General features: G+C 34.7%; 1 protein-coding gene across 2 annotated transcripts in view; it reads left to right on the plus strand.

Annotated features, from left to right (window-relative positions):
• Window positions 1–25,075, plus strand: part of PPFIA2 (PTPRF interacting protein alpha 2) — a 391,656-nt gene that overhangs the window by 257,265 nt on the left and 109,316 nt on the right. For both annotated transcript variants that reach the window (XM_072973329.1, XM_006197860.4), the window contains exon 7: window positions 15,456–15,572. In XM_072973329.1, the coding sequence (XP_072829430.1) occupies window positions 15,456–15,572 (117 nt within the window). The remainder of the gene's footprint in view (window positions 1–15,455; window positions 15,573–25,075) is intronic.

A 25,075-nucleotide genomic window follows, 5' to 3' on the forward strand; every position in this document is an offset into this window, starting at 1 on the left:
ACCTGAAATACACAGCTAGCAAATAATTGAGCAACTGCTCTTTTGTTGAGTCTATTCATTTCTTCAAATCCCTCCTTTTAAAAATTCTTCACAAGGTATTCATTATTTCCCACTGATTCCCGAGGTATAGCTATTTTCTATCTGAGGAATTGGATGGGTTTGCAATTGTTTCCGTTGTATCAAGAACAAAAGGACTGGGGGAGGAAAATAAGTGAATATTTCAGTATTAGAAAAAGAGAAATCCACTGAAATCCTTTTATAAAAAAAATGATTCTTTCTTATACACAACAGCCTCTCACCAAAGAGGAGAAACAGAGAGGCAGTCCACAATAGTGCAATAATTCTCAATCTTGGCTGTACACCACATCACCTGTAAAGCATTTGAAAAACACAAATGTATCCAGAAATTCTGATCCATTGTTAGCATATGACCTGGCTATCTGCACTTAAAAAATTATGTATATAGTTTGATTCTGATTTGAGCCTATAGTTGAGAATGAGAGTAAGGATTTAGTAGAGAAAAATCATGGGCTTTGAGGCAGACAGACATGAGTTTGACACCTTAGCCTGCCTTTTATAAGCTATATGACTTTTACAAACATTATCATTTTATAGAAAAGGAAACTAAGGCCCAGAGACAGTAAATAACTTGTTTAAGTTCACAGGATGAGAAAGTGGTACGACCAGAATTGTGCTCCACAGTTCATGCTCTTAATTAGTACTCTCTACAATCTACTGGACCAGTACCAAGCACTATTTTGGGTCTTCAGGACGTGCCAGTGACCAAGTCAGAAGTAACTCTCTGCCCTCAAAGGGCTTATACTGGAAATTTATGAATTTAAAAATAATTTTAGGTGTAGAAAAATTCTAGAAAACAAATTACAGAGCTATGGACAGAAAGTATTGCAAGTATAATCCACACTTATTTTTAAAGGTTTTTTTTTTTTCTGTTCTCTGTTCTTACTTTTGTAATATTACTAACCAGTGTTATCTAAGACACTCTTATTTAGAGACATGTATACCGAAGAGTATGTGAAAAAAAATTCACTTCATTAAGTCATTGCATTTCAGGGACAATTTATCCTATGTTTCTACTGACTTAAATGAAATTAGAAAGAATATGTGAAAGCAGATAGAAAGAATGAGTCTAAAACTCAGGAAGTAGAGTTCAATTCTGACTTTCACTGCGTCCACTTGAAAAGTTTTTAAAGAAAGAGGCGGATGGATACGAGCCACTACGCCAGGGATCAGCAGACTTTTCTCTACGGGGCCAGCCAGTAAATATTTTAGGCTCTGTGGGCTAGAAGCTTGTTACTGCAACTACTCGACCAGTGCAGAGCAAAAGTGACCAGACGACTATGTAAACGAATGAGCTTGGCCTTGTTCCAATAAAAATGGAATCATGGACACTCAAAATTGAATTTCTTATCATTTTTATGTATCACAAAGTATTATCCTTCTTTTGGTTTTTTCCTAAGCATTCAAAAATGGAAAAACTATTTTTAGCTTGCAAGCCTGACAGGCTTAGTTGGCCACCCCTGGGCTCCATGATCACTTAGGTTGTGTGCTCTGTCACAAGCCTTCAGCAGCCTTTCCCTGGGCTGCTGCCTCTGCCTGCAGAGAGCAATAGCAATAGACAAGGAAAAAAACTTCTGCATGTGAAGACTTCGTATGCATTGGTCTTCAAACTGAGGGGTTGTGTAAGGGTCACCTGGAAAAACACTAAAATTCAGATTCATTAAAATGGAATCTGCATTTTTAAGAACCATCATGGATGATGTTGAACTGCTAGTAAGAATCTTGATCTAAATATGACATAAATGTAGGACATAGAACCAACCAATACACTGTAGATTACAACATACTGAGATATGTATCACAATAGAAAGGAGGAGGCAAAAATATGAAATGTTCTGTGAAAACTGGACGGTAAAGAGCAGTTAGAAGTCAGTGTGGGCACATGGAGAGAAAGCGACGAGTACAAAATCCTCGTTCTGTGGAGATTACTGAATCAGGTGCTGTGGATGTATTCTACCCTGGGTGGGGGGTGACAAGAAAAGAAAGGAATAAGCATACGCCAAACCGGCGCTGTAATCTCCACCCAGGGGAGATTCTGCCATTGACTAGCCCTGTGACTACAGGCATTTCCTTATGACCTCTTTGCTTCAATTACCTCAACTCTGATAGAGTTCACCTCCTCAGGTTGATGTGAGGTTTAAGTGAGTTAATATATGTAGAGTGCTTAAAACTGTGCTTGGCACTACATATCTTTCAGTAAATATTACTGTTATTGACGTTGACGTTTATCTTTTTAACCATGATACTGTTTGACTCCTTTTTAAGATGATTGAACTGAGGTTCCGAGTGGGACTGACTAGGTGGTAACTTATTAGGCATGGGAAAAGGTTTATCATTCATTCTCTGTAAAGTTCCTTTCCTTCACCCATGAACGTAAGGTATAAAGAGCATGTAAGTTCTGGTCCCTTCCCATTCTGACATTTTATATTATGTACACATATAAAAAATCACATAAAAATAAAATTGGAATGTGGGTAGATGAATATAAGATTATTACCATTAGAAACCAACACATGGATTACTTTAAAAGAAATTGTTCAGAATAATGGCTTTAGTGTGCTTCTTTTGTAATTTCTAAGGGAGGAACTAAGTGGATAAATCCTTTTTATTGCCCTGGCTTGCTTTGTTATATGCAAGAGTGACTAATGGATATTGTTTCTGCCTTCTACATTTTCTTAAGTACTTTCAAGCACTTTAAAATGCTTTTCTTTCCTTTAAGACTCTTTCCCTTAGCATAACAGAGCTAAAAGGAATTGTTCCAGGACACAGCCTATAATTTTTTCACTTCTGCCTTGATTGGAGTGGGGAAAAAAAAAAACACAAGACCTTGAGCGTGTCCTTACAGTGTTACCCCTGCCTGTCTGAGGAGGTGAAATCTTACATGCTACAACAGTAGTATAGTCCATCTCCAAAGAGATTAATTTTATTTTTTTTCATATGCTTGTTGGCCATTTTGACTTTTAAGCATGATTTTAGTATAGTGTGTTTGTTTTTAAATTTTTTTCCAAGTTATTTTTATTTTTATTTTTATGTTTAAAAAATTTTTAATGAAGTGCAGTTGATTTACAATGTTAGTTTCATGTGTACAGCCAAGTGATTCAGCTCTACATATACATACATATGTATCTTTTCAGATTATTTTTCCATTATATGTTATTACAAAAATTGCCCTTATTTAAAGTATACATTTTGATGAGTTTGGGCATATGCATACACTCATGATATCATCACTTCACTCAAAGTGCTAAACATACATATTACCTCCAAAAATGTCTTTGTGTTCTTCTGTTGATTTGCTTTTATTTTTGTTTTTGTCATAAGAACACTTAGATGCGATCTATCCTCCATTAAAAAATTATTAAAGAAAACAATTTAGGTGATACAAACCAACTTTATTTAACACTTCATGAAGTGGACAGTCTCTTTTCAGAGGAGTGCAAACTGGGATGGAAGGCAAGAAGCTTTTGTAAGATAAGGAATAAAGAACAAGGAAGAGAAAAATGGAAACTATCTGATTGGGTGGGGCCACAGTGTTCACCTTATTTGGGGTAAGAAGGTCCAGAGTTAGTTTGGTGTTTGGGGATGGGCAGACTGCATATACTGCTTTTCTGTCAAGCATGGCATTCACAGGGACACAAAAGTTACCTACGTTCTAGTTTGCTGATGTGGCTCTGTCTTGGGCCTAGAAAGTTATTTCAGCACCTCTTAACTTACTTAAAGTCCACAGTACCATACTGTTAACTACAGGAACTATGTTGCATAGCAGATCACCTTGCATAACTGAAACTTCATACCCACTGAGCGACAACTCCCCATTGCCACACCCCCACCCCCAATGCACCGGTTATCTTCTCTGATCTCTGAAGCTAAGCAGGGCCTAAGCCTGGTTAGTACTCAGATCACAGAGATCAATTTTAATATGATGTTTTAAGATTCAAATATTTGTTGTTGGAATTATAGCATGTTTGGATTACTAAAACAGAATGTTAATTCCAAAACATCCCAAATTTCCTGACAGCCGATGGGCTGCACTTGAATAAACAGATTACAGAGATGTGATTAATATTATGTAAACTTACCCTTATTAATTTTATAATCAGTATTTGCTTGATGAATTTTAATACTACTTAGTAAAACATGAAGTAACTAAAGAAGAAACTTTTGTTCATGTCTTAGCATAATTCATTAAAAAAAAATTGAGACTTTTGAAGACAGAGACTCTTCATCACAGAGGGTACTTGTTACTCTGCAAACTGATCATGTACGGTCTCAGACTGTTTAGTTTGCTGTGACCCTTTTCTCAGCCTAACTCGGTCTCCTCATTTTGCTTTTCTTTTTTATTTGGAGGAGAAGGGATAATTACTGCAGTCAGTTGTCCCTCTGCCTTTAGCTGAAGCCCAAACCAAATTAGCATATTCTGATTATTCTGACTTTATAGAGTAAGGGGTTTAGCAGCAGTGGTTGAGGGGAGTCACTGTGAGGAAGGAAGCCTTTGTTCTTTGTCAAGAAGTACTTTATCATAATCAATACCTTTCCAATGTCCTTTTCGCTTTCTTCATTGTGAGACAAGTATTAAAAGATAAACTGAGGCATTTTAAAAATGTGTAAGAGATTATTTGAAAAAAAAAAGTCAATTCAAATCAAGCAGTGCCAAACTAGAAGTGGTCAGGAGTGCTCTGCCCTAGGAGCCAGAGGAAAGCCTTGTCTACTCTGCAAAAGCCAAGAAAAGAAATGATTTGAGTGGCTATAGCTGAAAGCCTGGTTGGCTGTTTGAGATTGCTTGCCCCCAGCGTTTTGGTTTCCTAACCTTGAGGCATTTCAGGCTTAGATTTTGGTTTACTTCTGTAGGTCACCCTGGCATTAGAGCCACCTCAGTCTAATGGCTTCCTTGTTTAATTAAATAGACACTTAGTTTATTTGTATGTAAGATTCTGCTGTCTTCTTTGGGGAGGGGAGAAGTTACTAGCAACGGCATCTTCCTGAGTGACGGAGATTATAATGTGCTTTTTCCATGACATACAAAACTTTCAACTAAATTGTGGCCACCATTCTGGGCACTCGACACCAAATTATTGCTGTTGTTTGACACGCGGTCTTGCGTGTCTCAATGTCATTTGTTTACCTCTATGAATATTTTCCACCCTCCTCATTTATCTGTTTGCTTATTTATATTTCTAACTCAGGCTTGCTTTCTTGCAGTGAAAAATAAAATTTGTTCAGTGTGTGTTTTCCCATTATTGACTCTTCTGGGAAACTCTTTTAGGACTTCATTTTTCTTTTGTTCTCTGGATTAGTTCTTGTACTTTACCACATTAACAGCTTTCCTTTGGCCATGTTTCTTACTGTTTTTCATCTTATCCCATTCTTAGCTGTTAATCCACTGTAACAGCAGTATGAGCCTTAACAGTTTCCACTAATTCTGTCCAAATAAATTGTTTTGTATTTTCTGAAGCCATTTATATGCTTTTAATGAAAATGCCAGCATTTGATTGTATTATTACTTACAATATTAGAGAACTGTTTGAATAGTGGAAATAAAAATAAAGAGTAATGAAGTCCAAAAATGTAATGACTGCAATACTGATGAGATAGACAAAATAGAGATGTTGGGTAGATAGTCGTAATTCTATTAGAATTACATATCGATAACCATGTTAAAAATATAGCTATTGTTGAAATTATTATTGTTGAAGTTATAGTTAATGTTGGAAATAGAGATCGTAACCATCCACTATAAAAGCAAATCTAAGCAAACATTAAAATTTTATTGCTCTTGCAACCATTGTCTTAAAGTTAAAACTAAAAATAACAGTTTTGCATGCCAGTTATTGCTTTGAGAATGGTCTTAAAAATCTTTAATATTACTTTTAAAAGAATTTCTTTTATTATTAAAAACTAAGCTTAGGTTCCATGGTCAGACAAGGTAACTTTATATCTTTAGGTATAAACAAAATCAGTTCAGATGTAAAATTTGGAAATAGCCAAAATTCATATACTGTTGATGTACTATATTTTTCATCGGAGGGTCACCAGAAACTTACTGGTGATGTGTATTTAAATTTTAGCACCCAGTCAGTTCATCTAATGGGAATTGGAAAGGCTGGTCAGCCAAAGTGGAGGAGATTAAAAATAAAGGTATGTAGTATGTTCTGATTCATTCAACAAATATTTATTGAGATAGTGTAGTGGTAAAAATTCTAAACAACCACCAAGTGAACCTATACTTCCCACCTCCAAGTTATTTGGCCTTTCATTAGGATAGATAAATTCATTCATTAAACCATTAATTAAATAACCATTTTTTGAACTTGACAACAGGTGAATCCTTGCAGTGCAAACCTTTGATTCTCATATCAAGACAATTTGATCATTCAATTGACCAGTTCAGTTTCACAAGCTTTCAAAGTCTATCCATTCTCACTGAAAAACATTGAAAATGAATGTTACATATGAGCTGATCAAACTGCACTAGACTACATGAAGTTGCTTTACACTGGTTTTAATATGCTTCAGTGATGCTTATAAGTCTTATGTGCAAAAACCAGAGTTGGAAAGTGAAATAGCTGTTGGCTTGGTGTCCTTAATTCTGTTTGTATAGATGTCTCAGTCTTTATGGTTTCCCAATTAACATATAACAACACAAATCCAAATTACTGTGTCTGGAGAGTTGCTTAAGCGTAAATTGTAAATCTCTACTGTTCTTCCAGTTACTTTTCTTTGTTTTTTCATGTTGTAACCTCAGTGAAATCTAAGCATGGAATTCAGTTAAATTAGAGTAAGTATCTGTGTAGAAGCAAATTACGTGTTGGTGTAGTGAGACTTCTGTAAGACTCACTCTTGGAATTGTTAATTGAGTTTGGGGTAAAAATAGATGAAAATAATCTGTTAATTAGATGTGGGCACTGTCTGGAAGCTGTTGTTAGATAAGTAAAAGCAAATACGAATTTTAAAACATCAGAATGAAAATCCCTGGAGAATTAGCATGAGGAGATAGACATGATTTATTTTAAAAAGTAGTTGGGAAATTTTCAAGGTAAATTGAAATGCCTGTGCCACAAAAGAGTTATAAATAAAAATGATAAATAATGTAAACAGCATGATTTTTATTCCTAAAAATAATTGAAGACATCCGTGTCTAAATCATTTTGACAGATCAGGGCAGGTAAATTCCCTTGCTATCAGACCGCAGAACTGTAGAACCTGACCGAAATAAATATTTGCATTGTGTATGCAGTGAATCATTTCATTAATCTTCAAAAGGCATTATAGCATAATCCTTAAGAACCATAAGTTTTGAAGGTGCCAGACCTGGATTGGAAACCTATCTCTGTTGTATCTTTTTCTGGATGACCTCAGATATATTACTTATCTCCTTTATACTAGTTTCCTCATTTGTGAAATAAAAATAATAATACCCAATCTATAAAGTTATTGGGAAGATTAAATAAGGTAACGTATGTAAATTGCTTTGCATGTATGTGGCATATAGTAGGTGTTCAACACACAGCAACTATTATTATTGCTAGTGGTTCTTAATTAGAAATCTAATTTCTAAGCTCCTGTTTATTTGTCTTCTTCCTTATCTAGCTTCATGGAACCTTGTATTAACATTTTCAGAAAGATGAGGAGAGAAAAACAAAGTGAAAATTAAACTAATTTATGTTGCTTCGCTGTTTCCACTTTAAGAATTTTCTTGGCAGTAATAAATTTCTAGATAACCTTAGAATTCCACTTTCCATCTAATGTCGATCTATTCTAAGTCTAAAGCATATAAACACAGTGTATACTTCAATGCACCCGAATCATTATCTAGAGTACACTATACTTGTAAATATTTTTTAATATTTTAAGACACAATGAAGTTGCCTATCACTTTATACTTACAGCATATCCTTTGTAGACTTTCATTAAGCTGCCCCTCCGTGAGCCTGTTCCTCTCCTCCTTTACAGTTTTTTGTGCCTTCTGCTTTGTCTCCTCACACTAAGAGTTGTGAATATCCTACAAGGCTATGTCAATATGTCTTGTTCTTTTCTTTCTTTATTTCCCCAGTGAGCTCTTCCATGCCCAGGGCTCCTTTTTAACCTTGAATCATGTAATACGAACATTGGGAAAGACTTCAAGTTCATACCATCTTCCACGTGGATAACTAATTTTCTTCTCCTTGTATACATTCTCAAGTACTTTTCCATCCAGTTTTTACAACTCTCTATAGATCTTTTCCATTCATATAGTCTGCTGTCATTCAACATTCCATAAATATTTCTAGAGTGCTTTCTACTTGCCAGCTAGTATACTAAGAACTGGGAATAAATAATCAGATATCGTTTCTGATCTCAAGGCACTCAGTGTCAAAATGGGCTAACAGCCAGTTGTCATAGTGAGCATTTGTGTGACAGGAGTTATGGAGAATGCTAAGGAGTTATATAACCTGAATATTTGGGAAGAGGATGGTCCCAGAACCCATCCCCAAATGAATGGCATATATGCTAAGACCTAAAAGATGATTGATAGGCAGTCAAGAAGGAGGAAGGGTGTGTAGGGAAAACTTCTCGACTACCTCCTGTGGTTCTCCTCTGCCCTCACACTACTGCCACACTCACAACACTTATGACACCAGGTTTGTGGGACTTTCTCCCCTACTGAGCAATTCACTGCAACACCAGCTAGATGTCCTACAGTTTAACTCAATTCTGACACTGTTTACCTGTAATTAGCATTAGATCCTACAGGTTAAGGACTCAGTCTCAAAGGACCACTCCCATCCACTTTGGATGCCATTTGCAAGTCCAAGTTGTCATCTGTGCATCTGACTAAATAGGCATAATAAATCAGTGGCTTCCACTACCACCCCCTTGGGTTGTATTAATTTGTTAGGGCAGCTCACAGAACTCAGGGAAACATTTACCTACACTTACCAATTTATTAAAGGGTATGATAAAGGATATAGATGAACATCCAGATGAAAAGATATGGAGAGTGAGGTCTGGGAGGGTCCTAAGCTCAGGAGCTCCTGTCACTGTGGATCTCGTGTGTGGAACCTCCCCAACCCCTGTATTTTTGGGATGTTTATGAAGGCTTCATTACAAAGGCATGATCGATCATTAATTTTATTTCCAGTGCCTGTCCCCTCTCTGGAGAATAAAGGATGGGGCTGAAAATTCCAGGCTTGTAATCATGGCTTGGTCCTTCTGATGATGGACCCTCATCCAGGAACCTATTCAGGGTCCCCCATTAGAACAGAAGGTGCTCTGAGAGCTGTTACCACTTAGGGATTTACAAGGGTTTTAGGAGCTCTGGGGCAGAGACCAATACATTTTTTTTCTATTATCTCGTAAAGGGCATCCCAAATGAATATAAAAATTCACAGCCAAGATTGTGTTTTGATTGTGTGTGACTACAAGTCCTTCTGTAAGCTAGAACATAAAGTATGAATAAGATAAAGTTGAAGAGATGAATGATCTTCATCATTATCATTACACATAATACATGTTTAATGTACATCGTATTTGACTAAGTACTTCACAGTGCAAACACACTAGATATTATTATCCCTCATTTTAGAGCAGAGGAACATGAACTTGAGGTTAAGAAATTTGTACAAAAGTCATACAATCAGTAACACCTGGAAGGGCCAGGACTCATCCTAGGCCTTTAAGGATATTTAAAAATGTTATGCTTCTGGGAATTATTTCCCAAATGAACTACTTGTGTGCAATTACTTGTCTCAGAGTCTGCTATTGAGAAATCTTGCACTTGGAAAAAAAAGATAGTATATATGAAAAGATAATGTAAACAAGCAAATTTATGTAATATACTGAACAGTTTTGGGGACGTTGTAAGAGCTCATTAAATGATTGTTATTTTGTTGTCATACCGTTTATTTCTTTGTTTCCTTCCTTTACTAGAATGTAAGCTCCTTGAGAGGATTTGATCTGCATTTTCCCAGTGGCATATGATACTTAGAACAGTGATCAATGAATATTTGTTGACTAAAGGGATTAGTACAGTTTCAACACTTGAGGAATCTCAAAATGTGGGAATATAAAGCTATTAAATAGATTCTGTTACTTTCTCCTAAATCACATTTCTCCTAAGAATCACATGTTTTTGTACATTTCCTGACCCCTGAAGATTCTAAGGCATCAACTATCACTGGTGTTTTAGTTTTCTTTTGAAGAAGGTATTTTACATCATATGAAGAATTCACTAAAATATTTTTTATAAGTCTCAGACTTTTGTTTTCAACTATGATTTTCATTTTCTGAATCCTCTGCCTGGAAAGTTCTTCTCACAGATATACACATGGCTTCCTCCGTCTCTTCCTTGGGTTTATACTCAGAAATCAACTAATTCCTAATTAAACTACACTTCACAACACCCTTCCCTTACTTTAATTTTCCCTTGGCAATTATCACCTTTTAAAAAATGTATTCTACATATTTTTGTTTGTAGTTTCTCTCCCTCCGCAAGAATGAAAGTTCCATTAAGGCAAGAATTTCTGCCTTTTCCCACTCTCATTGTATTTTCCTAATACCCTATACATCATCAGTGCTCAATAAATATGCGTGAAAGGAATGGCTCTTTCCAGGCCATCAAAGAAAACCATTGTTCAGTGGAAGAGGATGGAAGAGAGTCTGTTGGAAGACATGGTAGGATCCCTGAAATAGTCTGGTAGAAAAAAGGAATGTGGGGTGGGGAATTTTCCTAACCAGAAGACCGGCCATTAAGACCACCAGTAGTCCACTGTCTGAGGTCAGAACTTGTCAGAGGTTGATAAGAGCCAAAAACAATCTGACAGAGGCAGAAGTTTGAAGAACAAAACTTGGAAGACTACCTTGGGAATGTAATGGGATTTGGAAGTGCCTAGAAGTAGTGAGTCAGGCTCTCAGAAGCTTAATGAGCTATCAGGAAACACAAAGAAGTGTCAAGGCAAGGCAATAAGCCAGAGAGCGAGGCTCACACAGATGCCAGCATTTTAGTTGAAGTACTCTAGCTTTCTGAGTCACCTGCCATTCTTTTATCTTCTTCCAGATACTTTTGCCACGGGAATATTAAACAGCCTGTAGTACTAGGAACACAAAGAGATCATGTTCTTCTGTCTACCTGAAAAGTTGTCTCCTACTGTCCCCCTGGTAAACTGTTAGTCATTTTGCAAATCCGCACTTAGATATTGCATGCACTGTGTTGCCTTCCTTGGTCCCTGCTATATTTGCAAAGACGCTTTTAGTTGCAAGTGACAGAAAACCAACCCAAGCCAAGTTGACCACAAAAGGGAAATTTTTGGCTCATTTTACTGAAGTGCCAGGGATAGAACTGATTTAAGAATGGCTAAAATCAGCAAGAAAGTGAGTCATCAGGGCTCCATCTTTTCCACCTGCTTTCTTCCCAAGGAGGAACTGACGGCAAACCTACCCTGATTATATCCTACCATCTTACCTTCCATAGTAGAAAGAGACTCTTCCCCATACCTCTGCCAGAAATATCTGTCAAGGAATGTTTTGATTGCCCTGGCTTGGATCATGTGCCCGCCCTTTTGCCATGAGCTTTGGATTCTGATTGACAGTCTGTCTAGCATTAGCAAAGGGAAGGAAAATTCCCCAGTGAAAACGTTAAGATATTGTCACCAAAAAGAATATGAAGGAATGCTGGGCATTTAAAAACAAATGTCAACAAATATTTGACAAATCATGATTGATCAGTTTAAATAATCATTGAAAGTTTCTCTTGACCAGAGATCCATGGGCCTTCTGTGGATTGATATGCTGAAAGCATGCAAAATTCTGCCTATATGGTAATCTCTCCAGGGAGGAGTCCATAGTTTAATGATATACAAAAGATTACGAGGTTGGAGGGTAGCATTACTTGGAAAGGAAGTGCTTTCCCCTCATGCCCACCCACCCTTAACTTCCCCTGGCTTAATAGAGCCCAAATGCAAAGCCATGTGAGACAATGTGATAGAGTATAAAGCATAAAGCAAGGGACTTTGATTCCTTAGTACTCATTAAATTTTATTTATCTCAGTTTAATCACTTGTTAAATGTGGATCATATGACCTAATTTGCAGAGTAAAATAGCTTAGCACAGTGCTTGGCATACAGTAGATTTCCAGTACCTTCCTGCAGTTATGTAACAACTGGGTAAGCAACAGAGACTCCCCAGAAGGGATCCTCCCACCCACCATGCCATCCTATTTGTAGTAGATCACGCTGTTTAGCAGTGAGGGGTCCAGTCCTACTTTGGTATTCCAGACAAGTCTCTTGAGCCCTGCCTTTCACAGCGTTCTCTGTCAGTGAGAGCCCAGAGAATGTTTTAACGCCATCAGCTTCTTTTCATTCCACTTGCTGTTTGCAAACTACTTCTCAAGCTAGCTGAGAGAATTTCCTAAAGAGGCCTGTGCTACCTTCAGCTTCAGATTCCTAGGTGACCTTCTCTGCCCCTTTGTATACACTGAAGAGCAGGCCCAGCCCCCAAAGTTGCATTCGCAGGAGAGAACCTCTCACTTCCCAGTGTGAAAGGAAGCTTATTAACACTTAGAATTAAATCAGAAGCTAAAGCTTTGCTTTCATAACTACCCATGGTAATTTGTTATTGGGCAAAAATAGAACAGAATAAAATCATATAATAATGATAGAGAATATAGAGTTTTCTGCATCCATTCTCCTATTTCAGAAATCTAATTTGCAGGACTGATTTTTTGTAAAGAGTAGAGTTTGCATGTTAGTGGCTGAAAAGTTTGTCTTTCTTGGAATTGTCATGTATGTCAACGAATGGCTGCATGTCAATACTTCATGAAAAACTTGGAAGTTTGTAGTACTTTAACATAGTGGCACAACTATATATTTGCATAAGGTATTTTCCATATGATTTCTTGTTTTGATTTTTTTTAAGGGCATTAATTCATCCTTTCACTGAGTCATTCAGTAAACCCTCATAGATGGCCTGCTTTATTTTAGGCACTAGAATGTATTTAATATTTATCCAAATTATTAAGCAAATGGAAGTTATTCTGTAAACTGAGAGTTAAATTTTATTCTTAAATATCTTCTAAAAAGATCTCTCTTCACTTCTAAGTAAGTTAAATAATGAAAGAAAACGCATAGAATTTTTAAATTTATTGTTACCTTTGTCTTAACGTATTTGTTAAGTCATAGATGTTTTCTTAGTGGAATCAGCATATACTACTTTAATTTTTTAAAATTCATAATAAAAATTTTGATGTATTGAAGGTAAAATCTCATTGCTTAATGTAAGAGATAGATGTTAAAAACGTCATATGAAAAGGATATATCAGGGACTATTTCGTTCTTGTTCCTTTGATGTAATTCATTTCTACACTAACATGAGAGGATTGTCTCTGCACTCTAAATCTTTATCTTTTGTTACTTCTGAATGGAGTGGGTTTTCAATCTTTGTTTTTCCATATCCATTTATTATTTAATTCAACATTTTATATTGAATCTCTATACATAATAATATGATGTGCTGCTTCGTATGAAACTGTTGTTTTCAATAAGGTATTCCTTTGAAAATTAGTTTCCCATGAGATCTCATTAGGACTTCTGCTAGCTACATAAGCAAGCAAAGTGAGTAAGTAAATAGAGGAATAAAATAGTAGATTGTAATGAATAACATACACACAAAAATAAACACGGATTATTATAGTAAGTACAATGACAAGGTACGTTTGTTTTCTCTGAGGAGTGTGATTTTTTTCAGTTGATTGTTTTAAAAACTGGGATTGCGTCAGTGGTGGTCTGAACTGGAGAAGACTGTTTCAGGCAGGAAGGTCGTCAAGTTCCTCATCTCTGGGTGAAAAAGAGCCAGGTCTATTTGAGGGACAGAAAGAAGGCCATTGTGGCTGAAGGATTCTTGTAGGCGGTACAGACCTTGTTAAGTTTAAATTTGCACTAAATAAGTTGGGAGAACACAAAGCTTCTTTAGAAAGCTGAGGAGTAAAACAATATAACTTAAGTTTAAAAGATGGATCTGACTGCTTTGTGGATAATAGACTGTAGATGGACACGAATAGGAATAAGGGGATCAATTATTTGGGATTGCATTACTGCAAGAGTTCTTCATTATGTGGCGATCCGCCCTTAGATAGTGATACATCGTGTGTTTAAGTGCTGGAGGTCATATGTGAGATCACTTCTCATGAACACATCATTGTCATCAGGGCACACAGGTGTGGCAGGCAGCAGGACAAACAATCTCTTGATTTCTTACATATATTGTGATTATTTGTCTGTGTGACATGTTGGTCTCATAATTTCAACATGTAAGTTTAATGTGATTCAATATTTATTATGTACTAAATACTATGGACATTGATTTCCCTTAGAACCAATACTGACTCAGTATCTGAGTTGATAATGTAATGAAACTTGCCAAGAGACAATTTATGGCATTAAAGTAATGCAATATAAAATATTTTCAAAACAATATGTGTAAATAGCAAACATACTTTATTTTATATTTTTAAAAAATTTTATTGACATGTAGTTGATTTACAATGTTAGTTTCAGGTGTACAGCAAAGTGATTCAGTTATACATATACATACATATATATGTATTTTTTCTTTTCAGATTCTTTTCCATTATGTTATTACAAGAAATTGAATATAGTTTCCTGTGCTATACAGTAGGTCCTTGTTGTAGCAAATATATTTTACAACACCATTTAAAATACTAGAATGCTATTTTCCACTCAGTATATTATTAAGATCACTTAAACTACACTATCTGATAATCTATTTCTTAGTTTAAAGTATCATATCTATAAAATTGAGCTAAAACTTTGCTAGAACTAATTACCTTCTGAGAATTTTTTTTTTGTTAATTAACTATATTTGGACTAGAAAGCCAAGATAATGACCATTAAAATAATGACCATGAGACCAATTTAATTCTAAGTGTTCATGATAGTGGCACAAAATGATTTAAGTCCAGTATATGTATTTGCCTTGTTTTAAATTGTAGATGTGCTGTCTCTTAGGGTAAGTTAATGTGCTCATATTGAGTCTTCAGTCTTCAATCTTTTCATTTATGTTTCTTTTACACTTTGAAAATTCAGACCAATATAAATTTTATTACATTTCAAAAGTTAATTTAAAAAGTTAAAAAGATAGATACATTTTCCAACTAGAGAATATTTTCTTAAGTAAATTTCACATTCCTATAAATATGATAAATATTGTTCAAAATGCTAACTTAGATTTAAAAACATTTTTTTGAAATAATAATGTGAGTAAAGTTTAATGTTTGTTTTATGATTATTTGTGTTCATTAGTTCCTAACTACATTCAAGTTAACTCAGATTTTTTATACCTTACGCTCTATTTTAGATTTTAAAGGCATAGTGCTTTTATTTTGCAGATTGTTGCCTTGCGTGAACAAAATGTTCATATACAAAGAAAAATGGCATCAAGTGAGGGGTCCACAGAGTCAGAACATCTTGAAGGGATGGAACCTGGCCAGAAGGTCCATGAAAAGGTATGACACATATGACATGCTCTTACATGGAAATGTTTACTTACTGTATATCATTTGACAGGAATATGAAATATGAAATCCATGTAATAAACATTCTTTGTTATTTTCTCGCTTGTTGGCCAAAAATGCATCATGATTTTCCATATCATTAATTGCTCCTAATTTTATTCTCCTAAAAATAATATATGTGTATGTTTATGTACATATATATTTGCATTTCTCATTACTTTTTAACTTGATTCTCTTAGAAAGAATATAATTATATATCCATTGGAAATGTCTATAATTGGGCAAACATTTCTATGTAGATACATTAATAATGTATATCCAGGATTGTTTAAAGTACAATAATAATAACTTTGATTTATGAGTGGTATTATGTATAATTGATGACTAATCTGTGACCTATCACTGCAAAAGTGTTTTGATAATCTCTTATTTGACTTAGTACTTTCCATGTGTTTGGGAAAGCCCATCAGTACTCTTGCTAATGAGAAATTGCATAATAAAATATCTGAAGTCGTGGGACTTTTATTACAGTTTTTTAAAAAAAGAATTGATTCTCTTTTAGAGGGGGGCTTAGGTCCAGGTCAAGGAAACCAGAAATCTACTTGGCCCTTTTCTGTACTAAACTACTTATTCCCAGCACAAGACAAGGAAGGTCAGTTGCTGGTAGATAGTTCTGGAATCGGATTAAAATTACAGAGGCATTTGCACATTCTGTGCATGAGGCTTAGACAATCTCCTGGATATTTGCCTTTAACAAGTTATATCTTTGGGTGACTGAGCTCCTTAATCATTAAGACTGCATGAATCAGGTTGCTAAGTTGGTGTCATTGTGAATATCAATAATTTTTAAAACAAAGAGATTAGGAGCAAGTGACTGGACCACAAAACAAATAGCACTAGACTTCTTATAGAAAATAAATTGAGCACTTCCTCATTTATCCATTTTGAAATAAATGGAGGGACTTCTTATGTTTCTTCTTTCAAATATAAAAGCAAAAGAAGGTCAATATATATTATAGAATATATTCTAATATATATTTATTTATATGACATTTCTTTGCCTGACATATCTTTTGTTTCCAGCTTTACTGAGATATAATTTGACATATAAGATTGTGTAAAGTGTACAATATGATGATTTGGTATACATATATATTGAGAAATGATTACCACAATAAGGTTAGTTAACACATTCATCACCTTGTGTTTGTTTGTGTGTGTGTGTTGTGGCAAGAACATTTAAGATTTACTCTCTTAGCAACTTTCTGGTATACAGTATGGTTAACTATAGTCACCATGTGTACATTAAATCTCCAGAACTTATTCATCTTCTAACTGCTGACATTTCTTGATAAAAGATGAAACAAATCCTAATTATTATTTTTATCATCCTTACATAAATACTGCTAAATTATATACATGAACATTATAAACCATCTTTTCAAAATTATTCGCTCTAACATGATTATTTTAAAGTATATCAATACTACTGAATAGCAAGTGTTATAGGATTGTAATTTAAATCTTAACACTTAATTTTTTTATTAAGAACTGTTTAAAAGGTATATTCAAGCAAAGAAAAGGAGAAAATCATTTTGAGGAGTGTCTATGTAATGAAGATTATCAGTGTAGAATGACTGTAGTATTAATGCATACATTGCAAAGTGTTTTTTGGGGAGAAAAACACAAAACTATTGTTAAATACTATGGAACTGTCAGAAAGTGACTTGTAAATCCTAGTCACAAGGATTACCCTTTGTTTAGGGCAGTAAAGTTACTTAAATTACATAGTCAGTGTAGTTTATTTGCCAACAGGAGCTGTTTTACATCAGCGGCTTGAAAACTCTGTTGACAAAATAGTTGATAAAAATAGTCTCATAAAAGCACACTCTGAAATAGGCCTATTACTCATAGAAAAGTTGTGTAATTATTACAAACATTTTAAAGACAAAAAACTGAAAAGAAAAAATAGGCTTAACTGAAATAAGTTTGTTTCTATGTGCTATATATTTTATCAGTTGTTCTAGAAAAACATAAATAGTCATAGGACAATACAAATTTTCAGAACACTGAATTTTACCTCATTAAAAGTTCAGGACTAGGATCAGTGACTTTCTTCCTGTTGCTTTCTAGAGGGGAGCTGACTCATGAAATTTTTTTCATAAACATGCTGGTCTTGTAAAGGAGATAATAGTAATCCTTACTCATATATTTTGCTCTTCCAATTATTTTTTCCAGCTGCAGATGTTTACTAAGTGATTTGAATAAGCAGAATGTTAGACAGTGGTGGAGATTCAGAAGACAGTCCCTATAATAAATTTGTTTAGAAACTAGGGTGAGAAATAATCTACCCAATTTAATATTGCAAAACATGATGAGAAAAGTAGTGACAAAAATGATGCTAGAGTTTGAAGGTGAGACAGATACATTAATTGTTTGGAGGTGTCAGAGAGGCAGCATGGAATGGTAATTTGTTTAAAGTCAGTAGACCTGGATTTGAATCCTGTCTCTGCTGGTTACTAGCTGTATGTCCTTATGTTATAACCTCCCTGAGCATCAGTTACAGGTAAATAGTCACGCCTAACTCACAGCTTCCTTGTAAAGAGTAGAAACACTGACTATGAATGACAAAATTCTTGACACATTGATTATGAGCAATAAATAGTGTGGTTATAATAATTATTAATACTGTGTTCTCATGGTCATTCATTTCTCAATAAATATTTAGTGGTGACCTTATTGAAGGCCCCAGGAAATTGGTCCCATTCTAGGTGGCAGGATGAACAAGGTGGATGAGGGCACAGGCAGTAAGCACACGCACATACAAGGGAGTGAAAGTGATTGACGGGCAGGTGCAAGGTGGGTGGGGAGGATTCTGAACTTGGGTACTCTGAATGAACCGAGCTGGTGCTTCCCTTTTCAAAAGTGTTGCTCTTGTTAGTCTCTCCTCTTAGAATTTGACATTGTTTTGTGACTGTTCTTTAAATTAAAATGAAATGCAGCGTAATAATTGAGCAACAGTAATATGTAAATGTACAAGCTGAATAAATACAAAATTAGAAATAGATTTTTGTTTGCATTTTTCCAATTCTTGAATTCCTGCCAGATAGGCAAAAGGGTTATGGCCAAAAACATGTAAAACTAAATGAAGAAATGAAACTAAATGAAACATGTAAAACTAAGTGGCAAGAATAATTCTCAGATCAGAAAATCTGGTAATTAAGTGCCTCATGCTTGCATTGTAGGATTCTGTGCAAGAAGGACATTGAGCTGAAGTGTTGTATAAAAGATGAAATATGGGATGTGCCTTTACCAGAATTAAGGGTTCTATGAATTTTTAGGAATATAATGCTATATTTTAGGCTGAACCAACAATAACAGAAATGGGGACCTAGAAATTTTGTTTATCTATGTGAGCAATATGATCGTCAGTGATGACAAAAGGACTTTATTTCCTCATGCTATTGTGCCGTATTATGAAATATCATAATATGCAGGTTCTGCGTAGTCTCATACAAACCTGTTAGCTGTACTTTTAAATGTTGGATTTATGAACACACCACATTTCTATTCAAAAATACTAATAAACATAATTTATCACTAATGCCATTCTTTTAAAGATCTCTGCTATGTTTTAGCTGAAAGTCCTCATCCATAGGGATGTTCCAGTGTGTTAACTGTATTTTGCCCATTTTTGTATGCCTTCCTCACTACATGTCAACTGCTGCCATAACTATACATCCAGAAATTCAGTTTTTTGTAATTATGGCTAATTGTACGTATTATTGATTAAGCCCCAATTTTTCCTCTAAATCAAAGATAATTATAATTTGAATTTATTTACATCTGATTAGCCCTAACAGGATAGTTTCTTCTATGCATTGATCCCATGTATAATGATCTAATTCCTCATAATAACATGATAATAAAGGGTATGCTTTTCTTTTATTCTTCAATTGAATTTTCAAGCAGTGAAGCCAGACAGGAGAATCGGGTTTATGAATTTGCCCTTTTGGGGTTGGCACATCTCCCAGGAAAGGGAAGGTCCAAGTATAGCCCTAGCTATATGGGGCTGGAGTGGCCTAGAGATCTACAGTGGGCTGGAAAAGGGCCCAGAAGGGGCAAGGTTAAGCTGTTTCATGGGTCATCCATATGTGCATGAAGCTAGCCATGTCAGTTTAATAGGAGTTGAGTTAAAGAGTAAGATTATGACCAAAAGGCATCTTCTATATGCAATGACAAAAATAAGAAATAAAAATTTCCTGGTGCATGGGGTCTCCCTAAGTTCAAAACAAATCTCTCTCTGAATGTAATGACTTGGTTTCTATGCTTTGACTATAGCTTTAATAGATGGGAAATGAAAGTGGAATTGACTCCTCTATCTTTAATAACAGATTTAACATCTTTTATATCATTAGCCCAGATTTGAGGGAAGCAGAGTAAACACATCTTTGCTGAACTAGGTTAGTTTCAGACTCTAAAAGGCTGATTGATTCAAAAGAGTATGACAGAAAGTTTGTTTATCTCTGTCCTATTGGCATAATTTAAGTGTCTATTTTGTGCCAAGGACTCTGCCTTCTTTTAGGGATTTAGACAAAAACAAGTACTTTTCTTTCCCTTTATATTGATCTGTCTGATCTTTAAGCCAATCCTGGAGAATTTTTAAGTCTGTCATTTAGATATTCTGCAAATGACCTAATTTTATTTTTCTCTTTGGTACAGTTTATCCATCTTAATATTTCTCATGAAGCACTAGTTCCCCAGGAGTTAATGGGAGTTTTACAGAATCCATGCCTCCCAAAAAAAGGAGTTCCAGGATGAGAATATTAAGATATGCTATACAATTTTGAACTGGCAACTTTACTGTAGTAAACTTGTGTTGATGTCTTCAGCAATCATCTAGTCAAGTGTTCTTCTCCAGCAATTTTTATTATGTTCTTTGTCATCAATTTTTTTCCTTATCTATCTCATTCCTATAACATTCAAAGTTCTTCCAACTTAAAAGACGTCCTCTCTTGCTCCTACTTCTACAATTACCTATTGCCCTATTTTCTACTCCTCTTTGCAGCAAAACTCTTCAAAAGGGTCATTTACTCACTGTCCCCAGTTGCTTTCTTTGCATTCTTTGTAAACCCATCTCAGGAAGGTCTTTGCTCCACCACTCCCCAGGAACCTCTCCTGTTACCATCGTCACTCGCTGTCGCTAAATACACTGGCCAGTTCTCAGCCCTTCTTGAGTTGATGTCTTAGTGGATCACTCTTTCCTCCTCAATTCACTTTCAGTTTTCACTTGTAATTCAGGAAACCACCTTCTCTCTCTTTTTTTTTCTCTTATCTCACCAGTGGCTCTGTCTCAGGGTCCTTTCTTGGATCATATTCTTCTTCCTGACTTCCTTTTTAGGCATTAGATATTTACTTCATGTCCAATGAGATTATTTTATCCTGAGAGTTACATTAAATTTGCTTTAAACCCATATTACCATCCCATGGAAATTCCTCTCCAAGATTTCTCCAAATTCCAGGAAATTTATATTCTCATTGTCAGAACTTAATCCAATTTCTTTCTTTCTTTCTTTCTTTCTTTCTTTCTTTCTTTCTTTCTTTCTTTCTTTCTTTCTTTCTTTCTTTCTTTCTTTCTTTTCTTTTCTTTTCTTTTTTTTCTTTTCTCTTTTCTTTCTCTTTCTTCCTTCCTTCCTTCCTTCTTTCCTTCCTTCCTTCCTTTCTTCCTTCCTTCCTCTCTTTCTCTCTTTCTCTCTTTCTTTCATCTATCTATGTATCTAAAAATATAGTTGACTTACAATATCAGCTTCAGATGTACACATAGTGATTCAATATTTTTATAGTTTACACTCCATTTAGAGTTCTTATAAAATATTATCTATATTCTCTGTCTTCTTCCTGATTTCTTAATGTTGGAGTGACCCAGGACTCAGTCCTTCATTTTTCTCAGTGATTTCAGTCTCATAGCTTTAATACTCTCCATATGCTAATGCTTTATCTCTAAATCAAACCCTACAACCAAGCACATCTATCTAACTGCCTATTGAACATCTCCATTTGTATATCCAAAAGACATTGAACCTTAAAATGTCAGAAACTTACTCCTCCCAAACTCACTGCATCTTCTGTATCTCAGATGATGGAAACCTCACCTTTCTTGTTGCTCAATCTAAAGAATTTGGAGCTGTCCTCAAGTCTTCCCTATGTCTCACACCCCACATTAAACTGTAAAGAAATTCTATTTGCTCTACTGTCAAAATGTATCCAGAATCTGACCACTTCTTACCACTTCCAGTAAGCACTCAGATCTAAACCACTATCATCTCTCACCTAGATTATTGTAGTCACATACTACCAAGTCTCTGCCTTTCTCATGAGCCTTTACTGTCCATTTTTAATATAGCATGAATCAGAATGATGTTTTAAAACATAAATCTGAACATGTCAATCATATGCTCAAATCTCTGCAAATGTTTCCCATTTACACAAGGCTCTACATGATTTGGCTTTCCTTATCTTCTGACTTTATCTGCAACTCTGCACTAGCCACACTGGTCTTCTGTTGACATTGTACTTTGTCTTCCCTCTGCCTAGGACACCCTCCTTCCAAATATCTGCATGGCTATCTCCGTTACTACCATCAAGCCTTTGTTAAAATACCATTAAAATATTTTAATATAGAGTATAGTTCATTTATTTATAATATCTATAACTTATTTTCTGTCACCTCAGCTAAGAATAAATTTCATGAGGGTTAAAAATCTCTGTTTGATTCCTGATGAGATTTAGGTGCCTGGAACAGCTCCTGGCACATGGTAAGTGGCTAATAAGTATATGTAAAATAAATAAATAAGTGAATACCACATTATTTTGACTATTATAACTTTAAATCTTGATTCTTAGAGCTCAATTGTAATATCAGCTTTTGAAGCCCAGTTTAAAACTCTTGATATTTTCATTGGAATTACGTAAGTAATAAATTAATTTGGGGAGAATAGCCACCTCTATGATATATTGCCTTACCATCTATAATATGGTTTGAGTCTCCATTTACTTGCGTATTGCTTTATGTTCTTCAATAAAACTGTTTAATTTTTCACATAGAGGTCTTTCAGATTGTTAGATTTATTTCTAGGCACTTACAGTTTTGTTGCTATTGTGATTGTTATTTCTTTTTCATTTTTCTAATAAATTAATAGTGGCATATAAAGATGTGATTGACTTTCCAGTACTAGTATGGCATCCAGCAAACTTGCTGACCTGTTAGTAGTTCCAAGAACTGTGCCCTTGGACTTCTCTAAGTAGTTAAACAAATAATGAGTTTTATTCTCTCTTCTTTTCTTCCTTCTCAATTTTTATTTTATTTCTTATATATTGGTTCAATATAATGTTGAATAGCATGGGTCAGAATACCTTGCCTTTATAGTCTTCAAAGTATCACTTTTGAAAATAAGTAGCTCCTCAAAATCAACTGCCATCCATGGACCCTTGCAATAACCCACTGACATACAGACTAAATGAAACCATTCTATACCAATCACTGGGCTGGTTTTGAAGTTCCACCAGCAGTAGTGTCATTCCCTAACAGAGTGTTTTCCCTTTTCCTAGTTGTACCCAACTGAGGCTTAGTTTTACACTTAAGTTCCCAAAGACATCAAGATGATTGAGCCAGGAAGCTCTTTCCAGACTCAGCCATACAACAAGCTGGAACCACTGCTGACACTGGATACTGGACTCAGGTCTTAGTCACTACTCTTACTTCTCTTATGATAGGTTCTCCTCATGAGCTCTTGGAGATCTTTCTGATCCAGTCAATTGTCTGAGTTTGTAGGAGAATTTGGAATAATATTGAACTTCACAATTGAAAGGAAAGCAATTGGAAGTCTCATTTTCCCCCTCTCTCCTGAAGGTTCATGGTAATTATGCAAATTGCACCCTCATCACATTTCAAGACACAAAAGAAGAGACAATTTGTAAAGGTCCCATTAAATATTCTTTCTCTGGGGTCAGGGAGTATATACTTTTCTTATATTTACATATCTAAAAGAATTGCTTAGTAATTCTAGCTAAAAAGATCCTCTTATATGCTCCTTTTTTTTTCCAGTGCTACTTCTTTATTTCTATATCTGAACAAAGAAACATTTGAAGAACTTCAATTGAAAATAAAAAACAAAAGCAAACAAAAAAACTCCTTATACACACTTCATCTCCTTCTATTTTCTAACTATACAGATCATTTAAGAACCTTACAAATGAATATTTTTCCACATTAATTATTAAATATATTTCTTTATTAAATATATTTCTTTCATGTTGTAATATGGGAAATAGCTTTTTACATTTCTGAATGTCACTAACATTGATTATGAGAACATTGACTAGAAATTTCTCATGTTTCATCTAGCTTTAAGACACTATAAAATGAAGTATATTTCTATCAAGACACACATTAGATATAGTGAATGATATGTATTCTAGTTTAAAATGAGAATATTGGCATTTCAGAATAACAGACTCCTTGATGAAAATATTATTTGAAAATTCGGTGGATATTTTTAAATGGCTTAGAATTTCTGTGAAAATAATAAATCTATTTATACTTATTAACAAAACAGTATTGATTAAGTAAACTAAAAAACTGACAAGTAAAGTTCTATTGTTAGATGTTTTAATTAAATAAAATTATCAGGAATTTACTGTGTTATGATGAATTTGCAAATCTTGATGTTGAACAATAAAATTATTAATGGAAAAGTAACTATAAGAAATCATCTGGTCTAGGACTTATGATTTCGATGTGGAAAATATGAGGAGTTCTCAAAAATGTACAAATCAAGTACAGAAATATGTTTAAGTATAGAAATATGGCAATTTAAATTACTAGACAGCCATGGTGACTATAGTTAAAAGTATTGTACTATATTTTTGAAAATTTCTAAGAGGGTAGATCGCAAATATTCTCAGTACTAAATAAAAATGGTAACTATGTGAGGTGTTGGGTATGTTAATCTTATTGTGGTGTATATATATGTATATCTATATATCACTATATATATATCAAATCATCACATTGTACACTTTAAAATTACACAATGTTATATGTCAATTATATCTCAATAAGTCTGGGGAAAATTATCAGCTGCCAAGTATTATAGCTCTTGGAAAAAGGAAAGATTGAGATCAACCAAGTATTCATTCTGTATGGGTAGCACCCATCTAACTGTAAAAACTTAAAATTAACATAGTTCCTAAACCCTCTGGAATAGCATGTAAAGAAATGTCTGTCCAAGGGGGAAATCAATTATTAAGTTATCTTAATATAGCACTTTAAATGCCCTCTATTCTGTACACTCAAGAGGCATTATTTTATGACTTTAAAGAAATGTGAAAAGTTATTCATTATTATGTTTAATAAACTGCTATTCTCTGGTAGAAGAGCAATATGTGACCACAAATATATGTTCCAAACAAGTAATAACCATTAAGGGACCATA

Source organism: Vicugna pacos, chromosome 12 (genome assembly GCF_048564905.1).
Source record: "Vicugna pacos chromosome 12, VicPac4, whole genome shotgun sequence".
Taxonomy (NCBI): Eukaryota; Metazoa; Chordata; class Mammalia; order Artiodactyla; family Camelidae; genus Vicugna; species Vicugna pacos.